We start from the raw sequence: 17,138 nt of genomic DNA on the forward strand, positions 1-17,138 counted from the left end.
AATTTTTTAAAACTGTCAAGTTCAATAGAAAAATGAAGATACCTGTGTTTAAACACTGATTATGAGTATGTCAGAAGAGTTCTTTGAAGAGGGCATCTCATATGCTGCACATCCCAGATTGCTTTGATTCAGTCCATGGGCATGACTGCCATTGTGCTTGGCTGGGGTGTATAAAACCCCAGTTACACTTTCCTATTCACACTCTATTTTAGAAAGCAAAAACCTTCCCTCATAAAATAAAAAGGGCTGGAGAGAGGGAAGATACATATATTATAGAAAAATAAAGATTTATAGCAGCAAGAGAGACCAAGTTCCAGGGTTTCATCTAAATCATGTTCTATGCTGCTGCTGCTGCTATGTCATTTCAGTCGTGTCCAACTCTGTGTGATCCCATAGCGGCAGCCCACCAGGCTCCTCCGTCCTGGGATTCTCCAGGCAAGAATACTGGTGTGAGTTGCCACTTCCTTCTCCAATGCATGCATGCATGCAAAGCCGCTTCAGTCATATCCGACTCTGTGCGACCCCATGAACAACAGCCCACCAGGCTCCTCTGTCCATGGGATTCTCTAGGCAAGAACACTGGAGTGGGTTGCCATTTCCTTCTCCAAAATCACGTTTTATACTTTCCATCAACTATTTTTACTAGACTTAACTAGTTTCTTAACCAAAAAACCCTACTTTATAGGGGTTTATTTCTGTTAATATTTTAAGTTTTAATGACATTAATCATATGACTATATAAAGGCAAAGGAGCCAGGCAAGAGTGTCCTAATGAAAAAAACTTGGGCTGTGAGGAAAGAGCTGGTTTGAATCCAGACTGCCACTTGCTAACTGTGTTATTTAATCTCTTATTAATTTTAACAAGTTATTTAATCTCTCTTGAGTTCCATTTTCTATATCTGGGCAATACGAATAAGAGCTGTTATGAGAATTTAAAGCAGTCTTTGCAGCCAAAGATGGAGAAGCTCTATAGAGTCAACAAAAACAAGACCGGGAGCTGACTGTGGCTCAGATCATGAACTCCTTATTACCAAATTCAGACTTAAATTGAAGAAAGTAGGGAAAACCACTAGACCATTCAGGTATGACCTAAATCAAATCCCTTATGATTATACAGTGGAAGTGAGAAATAGATTTAAGGGCCTAGATCTGATAGATAAGAGTGCCTGATGAACTATGGACGGAGGTTTGTGACATTGTACAGGAGACAGGGATCAAGACCATCCCCATGGAAAAGAAATGCAAAAAAGCAAAATGGCTGTCTGGGGAGGCCTTACAAATAGCTGTGAAAAGAAGAGAAGCGAAAAGCAAAGGAGAAAAGGAAAGATATAAGCATCTGAATGCAGAGTTCCAAAGAATACCAAGAAGAGATAAGAAAGCCTTCCTCAGAGATCAATGCAAAGAAATAGAGGAAAACAACAGAATGGGAAAGACTAGAGATCTCTTCAAGAAAATTAGATACACCAAGGGAACATTTCATGCAAAGATGGGTTCGATAAAGGACAGAAATGGTATGGACCTAACAGAAGCAGAAGATATGAAGAAGAGTTGGCAAGAATACACAGAAGAACTGTGCAAAAAGATCTTCACGACCAAGATAATCACAATGATGTGATCACTGACCTAGAGCCAGACATCCTGAATGTGAAAGGGGCAACAGAAGACGAGATGGCTGGATGGCATCACCAAGTCAACGGACATGAGTTTGAGCAAACTCCGGGAGATAGTAAAGGACCCGGAAAGCCTGGTGTGCTGCAGTCCATTGGCAAAGAGCGCTACACGACTGAGCTTACTGGACAACAACAATATGTATAAAAATACCCTGGAATATAACACACAGATAAATGTTAAAAGAAGTCATCTCTGGGTAGCAGGATAATGGGTGATTTTATTTTCATTTATCTATACTTCCTAATTCCCTAATAAACCTGTATTAGTTATATTTATAATATAACAGAAGCGCACAGGCTGGCTCTGTTAATATTATTATAAATTAGTTCAAAATATGATTACCTATCATCAATGAATATCAATAACTGAGATCAGATTCTATCAGAGCCTTGTGACTGGAAGAAGTGTCAACTGAGGATATAAAACATACAAAAGAAGCTGGAGGAAAAAATCCACTAACCTCAAAATACTGTCTACCCTAGGTTGGAGTGGAATATCTACTACATGGAATTCAATATATGTTTGTTGCATTAATAATTCTGCTTACTTTCAGCCAGGCACTGCAATGAACCATTGTCTTTAAAAAAATTTTTTAAGTTTAACTGTAATTCTAATTTTTAAAACTGTCAAGTTCAATAGAAAAATGAAGATACCTGTGTTTAAACACTGATTATGAGTATGTCAGAAGAGTTCTTTGAAGAGGGCATCTCATATGCTGCACATCCCAGATTGCTTTGATTCAGTCCATGGGCATGACTGCCATTGTGCTTGGCTGGGGTGTATAAAACCCCAGTTACACTTTCCTATTCACACTCTATTTTAGAAAGCAAAACCTTCCTCATAAAATAAAAGGGCTGGAGAGAGGAAGATACATATATTATAGAAAAATAAAGATTTATAGCAGCAAGAGAGACCAAGTTCCAGGGTTTCATCTAAATCATGTTCTATGCTGCTGCTGCTATGTCATTTCAGTCGCGGTCCAACTCTGTGTGATCCCATAGACGGCAGCCACCAGGCTCCTCCGTCCTGGGATTCTCCAGGCAAGAATACTGGTGTGAGTTGCCACTTCCTTCTCAATGCATGCATGCATGCAAAGCCGCCCAGTCATATCCTATCAGGCGAATTCTATGAACAACAGCCCACCAGGCTCCTCTGTCCATGGGATTCTCTAGGCAAGAACACTGGAGTGGGTTGCCATTTCCTTCTCCAAAATCACGCTTTTATACTTTCCATCAACTATTTTTACTAGACTTAACTAGTTTCTTAACCAAAAAACCTACTTTATAGGGTTTATTTCTGTTAATATTTTAAGTTTTAATGACATTAATCATATGACTATATAAAGGCAAAGGAGCTAGGCAAGAGGTCTCAATGAAAAACTTGGGCTGTGAGGAAGAGCTGGTTTGAATCCAGACTGCCACTTACAATGTGTGTTGCTTAATTTATTAATTTTAACAAGTTATTTAATCTCTCTTGGAGGCCTTACTAACAGCTGAGAAAAGAAGAGAAGCTAAAGGCAAAGGAGAAAGGGAAAGATATATCCAACTGACTGCAGACTTCCGAGAATAGCAAGGAGTGATACAAAAGCCTTCTTAAGTGAACAATGCAAAGAAATAGAGGGGAAAACATTGAATGGGAAAGTCTAGAGACCTCTTCAAGAAAATTGGAGATACCAAAAGAACAAGTAACATTTCATGCAAAGATGGGCACAATAAAGGACAGAAATGGCAAGAACCTAACAGAAGCAGAAGCTATTAAGAAGAGGTGGCAAGAATACACAGAAGACCTATACAAAAAGGTCTTAATGATCTGATAGCCATGATGGTATGGTCACTCACCTAGAGCCAGACATCCTGGAATGTGAAGTCAAGAGGGCCTTGGGAAGCATCACTACAAAGCTAGTGGAGGTGATGGAATTCCAGCTAAGCTATTTAAAGTCCTAAAAGATGATGCTGTTAAAGTGCTGCACTCAATATGCCAGCAAATTTGGAAAACTCAGCAGTGGCCACAGGACTGGGATAGGTCAGTTTTCATTCCAATCCTAAAGAAAGGCAATGCCAAACAATGTTCAAATTGTGCTCATCTCACATGCTAGCAAGGTAATGCTTAAAATCCTTCTAGCTATGGCAAACCTAGACAGTGCATTAAAAGCAGACATCACTTTGCCGACAAAGGTCCATATAGTCAAAGCTATGGTTTTGCCACTAGTCACGTAGGTAGGGGTGTGAGAGTTAGACCATAAAGAAGGCTTAGTACCAAGAATGATGCTTTGGAACTGTGGTGTTGGAGAATACTCTTGAGAGTCCTTTGGACTGCAAACAGATCAAGCCAATCAATCCTAAAGGAAAACAACCCTGAATATTCATTCACTAGAAGGACTGAAGCTGAAGCTCCAATACTTTGGCCACCTGATGTGAATAGCCAACTCACTGGAAAAGATCCTGATGCTGGGAAAGACTGAGGGCAGGAGAAGAAAGGGGCAACAGAAGACGAGATGGCTGGATGGCATCACCAAGTCAACGGACATGAGTTTGAGCAAACTCCGGGAGATAGTAAAGGACCCGGAAAGCCTGGTGTGCTGCAGTCCATTGGGTTGCAAAGAGTTGGACACGACTGAGCGACTGACAACAACAATATGTATAAAAATACCCTGGAATATAACACACAGATAAATGTTAAAAGAAGTCATCTCTGGGTAGCAGGATAATGGGTGATTTTTATTTTCATTTATCTATACTTCCTAATTCCCTAATAAACCTGTATTAGTTATATTTATAATATAACAGAAGTGCACAGGCTGGCTCTGTTAATATTATTATAAATTAGTTCAAAATATGATTACCTATCATCAATGAATATCAATAACTGAGATCAGATTCTATCAGAGCCTTGTGACTGGGAAGAAGTGTCAACTGAGGATATAAAACATACAAAAGAAAGCTGGAGGAAAAAATCCACTAACCTCAAAATACTGTCTACCCTAGGTTGGAGTGGAATATCTACTACATGGAATTCAATATATGTTTGTTGCATTAATAATTCTGCTTACTTTCAGCCAGGCACTGCAATGAACCATTGTCTTTAAAAATTTTTTAAGTTTAACTGTAATTCTAATTTTTAAAACTGTCAAGTTCAATAGAAAAATGAAGATACCTGTGTTTAAACACTGATTATGAGTATGTCAGAAGAGTTCTTTGAAGAGGGCATCTCATATGCTGCACATCCCAGATTGCTTTGATTCAGTCCATGGGCATGACTGCCATTGTGCTTGGCTGGGGTGTATAAAACCCCAGTTACACTTTCCTATTCACACTCTATTTTAGAAAGCAAAAACCTTCCCTCATAAAATAAAAAGGGCTGGAGAGAGGGAAGATACATATATTATAGAAAAATAAAGATTTATAGCAGCAAGAGAGACCAAGTTCCAGGGTTTCATCTAAATCATGTTCTATGCTGCTGCTGCTGCTATGTCATTTCAGTCGTGTCCAACTCTGTGTGATCCCATAGACGGCAGCCCACCAGGCTCCTCCGTCCCTGGGATTCTCCAGGCAAGAATACTGGTGTGAGTTGCCACTTCCTTCTCCAATGCATGCATGCATGCAAAGCCGCTTCAGTCATATCCGACTCTGTGCGACCCCATGAACAACAGCCCACCAGGCTCCTCTGTCCATGGGATTCTCTAGGCAAGAACACTGGAGTGGGTTGCCATTTCCTTCTCCAAAATCACGTTTTATACTTTCCATCAACTATTTTTACTAGACTTAACTAGTTTCTTAACCAAAAAACCCTACTTTATAGGGGTTTATTTCTGTTAATATTTTAAGTTTTAATGACATTAATCATATGACTATATAAAGGCAAAGGAGCCAGGCAAGAGTGTCCTAATGAAAAAACTTGGGCTGTGAGGAAAGAGCTGGTTTGAATCCAGACTGCCACTTGCTAACTGTGTTATTTAATCTCTTATTAATTTTAACAAGTTATTTAATCTCTCTTGAGTTCCATTTTCTATATCTGGGCAATACGAATAAGAGCTGTTATGAGAATTTAAAGCAGTCTTTGCAGCCAAAGATGGAGAAGCTCTATAGAGTCAACAAAAACAAGACCCAGGAGCTGACTGTGGCTCAGATCATGAACTCCTTATTACCAAATTCAGACTTAAATTGAAGAAAGTAGGGAAAACCACTAGACCATTCAGGTATGACCTAAATCAAATCCCTTATGATTATACAGTGGAAGTGAGAAATAGATTTAAGGGCCTAGATCTGATAGATAAGAGTGCCTGATGAACTATGGACGGAGGTTTGTGACATTGTACAGGAGACAGGGATCAAGACCATCCCCATGGAAAAGAAATGCAAAAAAGCAAAATGGCTGTCTGGGGAGGCCTTACAAATAGCTGTGAAAAGAAGAGAAGCGAAAAGCAAAGGAGAAAAGGAAAGATATAAGCATCTGAATGCAGAGTTCCAAAGAATACCAAGAAGAGATAAGAAAGCCTTCCTCAGAGATCAATGCAAAGAAATAGAGGAAAACAACAGAATGGGAAAGACTAGAGATCTCTTCAAGAAAATTAGATACACCAAGGGAACATTTCATGCAAAGATGGGTTCGATAAAGGACAGAAATGGTATGGACCTAACAGAAGCAGAAGATATGAAGAAGAGTTGGCAAGAATACACAGAAGAACTGTACAAAAAAGATCTTCACGACCAAGATAATCACGATGATGTGATCACTGACCTAGAGCCAGACATCCTGGAATGTGAAGTCAAGTGGGCTTTAGAAAGCATCACTAGGAACAAAGCTAGTGGAGGTGATGGAATTCCAGTGGAGCTATTTCAAATCCTGAAAGATGATGCTGTGAAAGTGCTGCACTCAATATGCCAGCAAATTTGGAAAACTCAGCAGTGGCCACAGGACTAGAAGAGGTCAGTTTTCATTCCAATCTCAAAGAAAGGCAATGCCAAAGAATGCTCAAACTACCGCACAATTGCACTCATCTCACATGCTAGTAAAGTAACGCTCAAAATTCTCCAAGCCAGGCTTCAGCAATACGTGAACCGTGAACTTCCTGATGTTGAAGCTGGTTTTAGAAAAGACAGAGGAATCAGAGATCAAATTGCCAACATCCGCTGGATCATAGAAAAAGCAAGAGAGTTCCAGAAAAACATCTATTTCTGCTTTATTGACTATGCCAAAGCCTTTGACTGTGTGGATCACAATAAACTGTGGAAAATTCCCAAAGAGATGGGAATACCAGACCACTTGACCTGCCTCTTGAGAAATCTGTATGCAGGTCAGGAAGCAACAGTTAGAACTGGACATGGAGCAACAGACTGGTTCCAAATAGGAAAAGGAGTACGTCAAGGCTATATATTGTCACCCTGCTCATTTAACTTATATGCAGAGTACATCATGAGAAACGCTGGACTGGAAGAAGCACAAGCTGGAATCAAGATTGCCAGGAGAAATATCAATAACCTCAGATACGCAGATGACACCACCCTTATGGCAGAAAGTGAAGAGGAACTCAAAAGCCTCTTGATGAAAGTGAAAGAGGAGAGTGAAAAAGTTGGCTTAAAGCTCAACATTCAGAAAACTAAGATCATGGCATCTGGTCCCATCACTTCATGGCAAATAGATGGGAGAAACAGTGGAAACAGTATCAGACTTTATTTTTTTGGGCTCCAAAATCACTGCACATGGTGACTGCAGCCATGAAATTAAAAGATGCTTACTCCTTGGAAGGAAAGTTATAACCAACCTAGATAGCATACTCAAAAGCAGAGACATTACTTTGCCAACAAAGGTCCATCTAGTCAAAGCTATGGTTTTTCCAGTGGTCACGTATGGATGTGAGAGTTGGACTGTGAAGAAGGCTGAGCGCCGAAGAATTGATGCTTTTGAACTGTGGTGTTGGAGAAGACTCTTGAGAGTCTCTTGGACTGCAAGGAGATCCAACCAGTCCATTCTGGTTGGAGAATGGAGATCACCATCTCCATCTCCCAGAAGATCAGACCTGGGATTTCTTTGGAAGGAATGATGCTAAAGCTGAAACTCTAGTACTTTGGCCACCTCACGTGAAGAGCTGACTCACTGGAAAAGACTCTGATGCTGGGAGGGATTGGGGGCAGGAGGAGAAGGGGACGGCAGAGGATGAGATGGCTGGATGGCATCACTGATTCAATGGACGTGAGTCTGAGTGAACTCCGGGAGTCGGTGATGGACAGGGAGGCCTGGCGTGCTGTGATTCATGGGGTCGCAAAGAGTCAGACACAACTGAGCGACTGAACTGAACTGAACATAATACTGTATGTGGAACAATGCTCAGATTTCATTTCTCTTTCCTTTGCTCAATCCTGAAGGAAAGTCAGTCAATCCTAAAGCACAATCCAGTCAATCCTAAAGGAAATCAGTCCTGAATATTCACTGGAAGGACTGATGCTGAAGCTGAAACTCAATACTTTGGCCACCTGATGTGAAGAACCGACTCATTGGAAAAGACCCTGATTCTGGGAAAGATTGAAGGCAGGAGGAGAAGGGGATGACAGAGGATGAGATGCTTGGATGGCATCACTGACTCGATGGACATGAGTTCGAGCAAGCTTTGGGAGTTGGTGATGGACAGGGAAGCCTGGCGTGCTGCAGTCCATGGAGTCGCCAAGAGTCAGACATGACTGAGTGACTGAACTGAACTTCCTTTGCTCAGGACTGAGAAAAAGGAGTCATTTTGGAACATGAGGCAGTGGGTTACCTGGATATGGTGTGAGTCTCTGAACTGCCTGAGTACACTATGAAAGTAAAGGATAACAAATACCAGGGCAGAGGAAGAAACTGGGATGAGGAAGCCAAGTGCAGACATGCTACTGATTGCAGGCTCTGCGGTGCTTTACTTAAAACTCTCCCTAGTTTCCCAATCTAGGTTTGCTCAGTCTTGTACATCAAACCCTGCCTGTCACTACCCGCAAGTAGAAAGGAGAGTATGTGGGGGAAAGTGAGGAAGAGCAAACAATTGGCAATGTATGCTTTTGGTGGCATCTTTCCTCTGGGATCCCTACTCTTTTCTCTCCACCTTTATTATTCCTACAGCAGGAACCTCTCCTGGAAACAGCAACCCCTATGAATATGAATGATGTCCTGAGCAAGAATTTAACTTAAACTATCAAATTCTAAGCACCAAGATTCTAGAAAGGTGCAAATGTCTTGTTTCAATGGTTTCTTTGAACATACACATTTTATCAGGTAAAGAAACCTTCGGGATTTTATCTTAAAACCACTTAAAAGGCCATAATCAAAAGGTCTGGGTATCAAATAAAGCCACCTATCCATAACACCAAAGTGTCCCAGAAACTTGATATAAACAAAATCCCTCTATTTGTAGGAGATAACACTGCGGCTTTCTGTATCCAACAGTACTCTTTACATACCCAAGGCAATTATGTTTTCTTCCTCTACTCAAACAGAGCATCTGTTGCTAACACAACACTGAAGCCCAAGTTATTTTCACAGACAAAAAAGCAGCTGGTCAAGCTAATCCAATTGCTGACTAGCCATCATCAAGCTTCTGTAAGACTGTCCAGTTAACTTAACCTCTATTGTCAGACTGCATGAGTCAGAACTTCCAATTCTCTTTCAGTTAGGATTTAACAACATTTCTTTGGCACCATCATTTGAAATATTTATTACAGATACAAATACAGAAAACAAACTGTAAACGTAAGGACAAAGGTATGAAATGGCTAGATTGGATTAGAAAAATTAAGGGAAATTATCAACAAAGGGATAAAGTTATTTTGAAGTTGGGATTATGAGATTAGTAAACAACACTTAACAGACAGTACTGACGTGTGCTAGGCACCAAGTGATTTTTAAAAACTAACACGATAGTCATAACCCTTTGAGGTAAGTAGACTGCAAAGATCAGAAAATGGAGACACAGCAAATTGCCCAACTTTACTCAGTTCATAAATTGCAGGACTGGAGACCTGACTCTGAAGCCATGCTCTTAATTTAAAGCTCAAATCCCCAAGTCTTACAAATGTCAATACATTCAAGCCACCCTCAGCCTTTGCCACTTGCTTGTTTCCTTACGCTGACTAAGGTATCATCTCTGCTGTTACTTTCATTGTAACATTCTAGAACAGAAAAGAAAAGCCATGCCAAGGGTGTACTACTGACTTATTTCAAGAGAAATATCCAGCTTAGTTCATTATTAGTTGAGGTATATAATTGATTCTGCAGTAATTCATGAGAAAAAAGATGCTCAAATTCAGAGCACTGAATTGGTTATAAGCATTAACACATGGTGCCTATTTTAAGCTGTGAGACAAAATTAAGGCTTTTTATTAGAAATATTTGCTACCACCAATGAAATTCAACATATTTTCTAATACTGAGAAGTTGATTCTCTAAGATAAATTAGTACCAGTAAGAAAGAACAGCTAATTCTTCACTACTTCTGCTAAAACTGTACACAATATGTGTAGGTACTCAAGCATCAAAACAAAATCTGCAATGCAAGCAAGTTCAAATGTTGGCCTTATGGATGGCTACTAGTATGACCACGCAGGACTCACAACCTAAAACTCTTGAGTCCTCATTAAAGTGAGAGAATATGTATGCCCTGGCAAAATAAGATGATCCACATTAAAATATTTTTTAAAATTACATTTTATAGTACATAGACTACTTTAGTACTTATTCTTTATAAAATTTAAGGCACTGTACTCTAAAGTACATAATTCATACTGTATTATATTACCTGGTTTTTACAATAACTCTATATTCTCATTTCACTGTACAGATGAAGAACTAGTCACAGTTAAGTTATTTGCTCTGTATCACAAAGTTGCATAGTACAGAATCCAAGTCTCTGGACTCCAAGTTTTTGACCTTCCATTTTCTCTGAACTAATCTCAGACATCACACACCCTTTACTTTAAAAGTTAAATAAGCTTTGAAGTGTTTTACAAATTTAGGTAGAGGCATTTTAAATGTATATTCAAAACACAAAATGTCAATTTTTTAAAAATGTCTAATAGTCACGTGAATAAAACTATATCTGAGTTTCAGGATGAACACATACAATGAAATCATGTGATTTTTGTTAAATACTATAACAGTTAACGTTTAACACATCACTACACTATTCTCTCATGCCCCACAGTGTTCCTCAAGGAGATGATTCCAGGCAAAATTGCGGAAAACACCTTTCTAATAAATCTTTCCAGTGCTGCCTATCTAATAATAGAAAAGAATGGGCTCTTGTTTTTGCCCGTTGTTATTAATAACACTTGTGTTTCCTTCCTATACTGTACTATTTCAATTACTATCATCTAATAAAGAGAGCACGGTGGTTGATTTCTATATAGGGACTATGACTAAGTATTAACTCACTTCTAATTGTATTCAAAACATTGGCTACGTTCTCTAAGTATATTTTTGGCTAACAGAAAAGGTTAGTTCTATTATGCCCCGTCCTTAACTTGCTCAGAAAGTATAAAATATGCCAAAAACAATCATTAAGGGAACTGACCAGCAACACTGAACTGGCCAGAGGGTGGGACCGCTGCTCTGGACAACTATCAGTCTTTTTTCTCAATTGAACCAACACTATAAACAGTTAAGACGTGCCGGGGAACTAGTCCCAAGGAGGGCGCGGCGGGGGTGGGGAGCGGTGCAAAAGGCGGGTGTGGAGGGGATGGATGGGGGGGGGGGGGTACCAAGGAGACCTGGTTCGCGACCTAAGGAGACACAGATTGCGCCAAAATAGGCGAAGACTGGGTGGAGGAGAGTGGGTCAGCTTCGGCGTCAGCAGGTACACTCGTAGGTGCTTTGATTTCCTCTTCTGCTGAGGATGGATAAACCCTCACTAGCACGCGGGAAGGCTGCGAGAATCACAGGGCGCCTAGATCCTTGCAGAAAATGATGGGAAAAAATGGGGGCGGCTCCCAAAATCCCCTGGGAGCCAGGGCCCAGGACCAATTGCAGAGCAGAGGTTATCCGGGTTCACCGGGCGCGGTCCCCGCACCCCCGCGGGCGCCGTTTTACTTCCGAGAAGGGTGCCTGGCGGCCTCGCCCTCCGAGGCCATAGCCCAGCCCGGCCCGCCCGGCCCCGCGCGCCCACCGCCCACCGCCCACCCGGCCCAGGGCGCCCCGCCCACCCTCCGCCCAGCCTCGGCGACCCAGAGGCCCCCGCCCCCGCTTACTTTCTGGGAGTCCATGGCCAAGGACGGTGTCCGCTGGACCCCAAACCGCGTCGAAGAACTTTGCGAGGAGGCGGAGGGAGGTCGGACACGCCGAGCCCGCTACCCACGGCCGTGCCTCCGCTGGGCCGCCGCCGCCGCCTGAGCCTCAGCTTCAGCTCGCACCGGCGCCGCCCGGCCCCGCCCCGTCCGCGCCCAGCCCGGCGCGCGCCGTAGTCGCGCCGCGGTTGCCAGGGTGAAAGGGCGGCACGCCGAAGGGAGGGGGCGAGGAGCGCCTTGCGCACGCGCCCTGCTGCAAGGCGGGCTGCGGCGGAGTGGGGGGGGCTGGTTAGCCGGCGCACCGAGCGAGCCGTAGTGAGAAAGGGAGTGAGAAAGGGGTGCTCGCCCCCCTGTCCCGCCGATCGTTTGAAGAAGCCCCTCTCTCTTTCCCCCATCCTTTTTCCTCCAGCGCGCAGGCCTTGAACTGGACCACTGGGCGTCCAGCAGCCCGGTCCGTGGGGAGGGGGGGGGGAAGGAAAACTGTGGCCCTGGAGATAGATCAGCCCCTTCTCCACCCTGCAACCTTCTGAAGCACCTCCTTACACTAGCCTTGGAGAAGCAACCAGGGCAAGCCAGGCCCAGCTGTCCAGTGAGAAAGAAAGGGCGGGGAACGTAGTGGGAACGTGGGGAAAGCCGTGTAGAAACGTGACAGAAACTTGGGTGACTGTGAAGCCTGGGAGACCTTTCCCAGAGAGCCCCCTGGGAACCTTGCTGTCTCTGACTTTCAGCAAACGAATACTCTCCCTGAGCCTGTTTCATCTTTGGTGAAACACGAGAAATAATGCTGACTTTGCAGAGCATTGTGAAGATTAAATAACGTATTGGAAGTGCCCAGTATGTAGTTAATGTTCAGTATTTATGGTTATTGGTGGGAATCTAGAACCTGTTCCGTTTGGACTAAGAGGACAGTAGAAACTAGAAAAGGTGGGAGATAGGCTTGAAAATGTCCTTCCCCAAGCAGAAGCCTCATCTTCCATTTCGATGACTGGAGAGGCTCAGGAAAGTTCAACTGGACAACCACGTATGGTGAATGAATGGTGAACAAAAGGAAAAAATATATTGCATACCTGTTAGGTCCCAATTCTACGCACTGAGAATCAGCAGTGACTAGGCACTTTATATACAAACATAAAATATATACATCTATATACACACACACATATATATGAGGAGGTTAAATTTTCACAGAGAAAAATTACATGGGATAAATAGAATTGTGTGGGCTCCATTTTCGGTAGGAGGGTCAGGGAAGGCCTCTCTCAGGAGTGACCCAAGTGAAGTGAGTGAAAGAATAAGCATACAAACATCTGGAGAAGAGTATTCTAGATAGAAGCAGCAGCAAATACAAAGGTCCTAAGAGGGCATGCTGCGATTCATGGGGTCGCAAAGAGTCGGACATGATTGAGCAACTGACCTGATCTGATCTGAAGAGGGCATGAGCTCTATGTTTCAGAAATAACATTTATCCTACAAGGCTGTAACTATCTCTGTAGATGATCTCCCCAACTATACTTGTGAGTTGAGATTTCTTTTACCCATATCTGTATGTATCCCCAGCACAGGGCCTGCCATCTAGTATGCATTCGCTAAATTCTTTTTTAACTGAACAGACACATACAAGAAATGGGATGAAGAGAACCAGTTCAGGCTAAGCGGGTTGTTTTTGAAGGCCAGGGTCCAGAGAGGACCCATGTGCACAGTTTTGCTCCTGTATCTGAAAGCAGTCACATGCAGTCTTGCAGAGATGTAACTGGACAGACACATACAAGAAATCAGATGAAAAGAAACAGTTCAGGCTGCTGCTGCAAAGTCACCTCAGTCGTGCCCGACTCTGTGCGACCCCATAGAGAGGTGGGGAGGGTGGCTCCCCCGTCCCTGGGATTCTCCAGGCAAGAACACTGGAGTGGGTTGCCATTTCCTTCTCCAATGCATGAAAGTGAAAAGTGAAAGTAAAGTCGCTCAGTCGTGTCCGACCCTCAGCGACCCCATGGACTGAAGCCTTCCAGGCTCCTCCATCCATGGGATTTTCCAGGCAAGAGTACTGGAGTGGGGTGCCATTGCCTTCTCCGAGTTCAGGCTAAGTGGGCTGTTTTTCAAGGCCAGGGTCCAGAGAGGGCCTATGTGCAATTTGCTACTGTATTTGAAAGCAGTCGCATGCAGTCTTACAGAGATGCTGCTCCTTCTCTTGGTACCAAGGGAAAGGAGCCTGCTCTCCAAGCTGCCCAGTTCCATGAGGAGAGATGAGAACAGCCAGCCACCCGGCAGCTAGCACACTGCTGCAGCGACGCAAGCCATTCTCTGCAGTGCGCATGCCCTGCAGCTGAGTCAGTTTCCCAGAGGGAGAAATGCAGCCTAGAGACTGAAGAACATTAGAGGTCAAACCACCAGACTGTGAGCTCCCCAGCCCTGACCCTGCCTGCACCATGGGACCCGCCGTTAAGGGAAGAAGAAACAGCATTTAGCGCTGTCCTAGTTCTCTTGCTGCAAGAACTTCAGCTCACTACTGTCAGAGAGCAACTTCTGGGTACTCTAGGTCTGATGGGCTTAACCACAGAGGGAGGCTTTAGAGACGGTTAGCCACAGCTGAAATGTGATCGCCAGATTCTGTTCCAGGCCATATCCCAGGAGCTCACTCCTGGCCCCTTGCCTCCCAGCTCCTCTAGTTCTTTCCCTGCAGCCCTGCCAAGAGCCTGCAGCTTTTGACAAGACTGCTACCCCATTTGACTTCTGCCCTTGCCAGATCTCTATCTGGCCAGTCTGGCTCCCCTTGCCCAGCTTCCGAGACCTTCTACTTCTCCATCATTCTCATCTGTAAACAGCTAGTCTCTTCGAGCTGTGACTTCTGTCTTCCGCAGCCCATACAGCAGTCACTCACCTAGCACTGTCTGCACCTCAACCCCCTCCCGCTGCTTCTGGCCTATGGCCAAGTCCTTTGCCTCTTCACAGCCAAGTCAGTTTAGATAATTTCAAAAGTAGCTTTTCTAATAAACCAAAGCCCTTGTTCTTAAGTGTAATCTCCAGACCAGCTGAATCAGCACTACCTGGTAACTTGTTAGTAATACAGATTCTCAGGCTTCATCCCCAGACCTACTAAATCAGAATCTCCAGGGGCTGAGGTCCAGTGTTCAGTGTTTTAACAAGTCCTCTGAATGAGTCCGATGCACACTAAAGTTTGGTCACCACTGAGCTATTCCAAATCCTGAAAGATGATGCTGTGAAAGTGCTGCACTCAATATGCCAGCAAATTTGGAAAACTCAGCAGTGGCCACAGGACTGGAAAAGGTCAGTTTTCATTCCAATCCCAAAGAAAGGCAATGCCAAAGAATGCTCAAACTACCACACAATTGCACTCATCTCACACGCTAGTAAAGTAATGCTCAAAATTCTCCAAGCCAGGCTTCAGCAATATGTGAACCGTGAACTTCCTGATGTTGAAGCTGGTTTTAGAAAAGGCAGAGGAACCAGAGATCAAATTGCCAACATCCGCTGGATCATAGAAAAAGCAAGAGAGTTCCAGAAAAACATCTATTTCTGCTTTATTGACTATGCCAAAGCCTTTGACTGTGTGGATCACAATAAACTGTGGAAAATTCTGAAAGAGATGGGAATACCAGACCACCTGATTTGCCTCTTGAGAAATTTGTATGCAGGTCAGGAAGCAACAGTTAGAACTGGACATGGAGCAACAGACTGGTTCCAAATAGGAAAAGGAGTTCGTCAAGTCTGTATATTGTCACCCTGTTTATTTAACTTCTATGCAGAGTACATCATGAGAAACACTGGACTGGAAGAAACACAAGCTGGAATCAAGATTGCTGGGAGAAATATCAATAACCTCAGATACGCAGATGACACCACCCTTATGGCAGAAAGTGAAGAGGAACTCAAAAGCCTCTTGATGCAAGTGAAAGTGGAGAGTTAAAAAGTTGGCTTAAAGCTCAACATTCAGAAAACGAAGATCATGGCATCCGGTCCCACCACTTCATGGGAAATAGATGGGGAAACAGTGGAAACAGTATCAGACTTTATTTTTCTGGGCTCCAAAATCACTACAGATGGTGACTGCAGCCATGAAATTAAAAGACGCTTACTCCTTGGAAGGAAAGTTATGTCCAACCTAGATAGCATACTCAAAAGCAGAGACATTACTTTGCCAACAAAGGTTCGTCTAGTCAAGGCTATGGTTTTTCCTGTGCTCATGTACGGATGTGAGAGTTGGACTGTGAAGAAGGCTGAGCGCCGAAGAATTGATGCTTTTGAACTGTGGTATTGGTGAAGACTCTTGAGAGTCCCTTGGACTGCAAGGAGATCCAACCAGTCCATTCTGAAGGAGATCAGCCCTGGGATTTCTTTGGAAGGAATGATGCTAAAGCTGAAACTCCAGTACTTTGGCCACCTCATGCGAAGAGTTGACTCACTGGAAAAGACTCTGATGCTGGGAGGGATTGGGGGCAGGAGGAGAAGGGGACGACAGAGGATGAGATGGCTGGATGGCATCACTGACTCGATGGACGTGAGTCTGAGTGAACTCCGGGAGTTGGTGATGGACAAGGAGGTTGCAAAGAGTCGGACACGACTGAGCGACTAATCTGATCTGATCTGATCTGAAACTGAGTGAAAGCAAATTGTTTTTTTTAAAAATGGAAAAAGGGAACTACAAAAGCACAAAAACAGATGACTTTTCAACACATGGGTTTCTGATTCTGGGATAGCATATCTGGTCATGGATATTCATTTGAATGAGGTTCCTGGGCCTCCAGGACTACTTTTCCGACTAAATATCAATTTCGGATAGCCTCGGTATTGGCACTACTGATTTAAAGCATCTGGCAAAATTGTCTCTTCCAGAACACCTATTCTGTCTCGTCAGGCATTGCCAGCAGCCCTGAGTTCCCTTGTAAGTCTGGGACGCCCCATTCTTGGGAGAGAAAATGTCTTCCCTTAAGTTTCTTGCCAACAGGCTTTCCCTTTGGGAGTCAGTACAGGGCATCACCCTGGAGTCAGCTGTCTGAACTTTAATCCTCGAACTGCCACTTACCAGCTGTGTAGTCTTTGGTGAGTCATTTAACCTCAGTAAGCCTCAATTTCCTCTTCTGTAAAATAGTGATCGTAATGGTAGTAACTCCTAGTTAGGATTGTTGTGAGGATTAGAGGAGATTATGTATGCAAAACGTCTGACTTTGTACACGTTTAGTAAATGACAGCTGTTACTGTTATTACTCCCCT

The 17,138-nt window shown here is 43.4% G+C and overlaps 1 protein-coding gene across 2 annotated transcripts in view; it reads right to left on the reverse strand.

Moving 5' to 3' along the window:
• FSD1L (fibronectin type III and SPRY domain containing 1 like) overlaps positions 1 to 12,055 on the reverse strand; it is a 69,009-nt gene extending 56,954 nt beyond the window's left edge. For both annotated transcript variants that reach the window (XM_070375174.1, XM_070375172.1), the window contains exon 1: positions 11,877 to 12,055. In XM_070375174.1, the coding sequence (XP_070231275.1) occupies positions 11,877 to 11,891 (15 nt within the window). In that variant the 5' untranslated portion in view covers positions 11,892 to 12,055. The remainder of the gene's footprint in view (positions 1 to 11,876) is intronic.
• Positions 12,056 to 17,138: the final 5,083 nt, after the last annotated feature.

The sequence above is a fragment of the Bos mutus genome, chromosome 8, assembly GCF_027580195.1.
Source record: "Bos mutus isolate GX-2022 chromosome 8, NWIPB_WYAK_1.1, whole genome shotgun sequence".
Lineage (NCBI taxonomy): Eukaryota > Metazoa > Chordata > Mammalia > Artiodactyla > Bovidae > Bos > Bos mutus.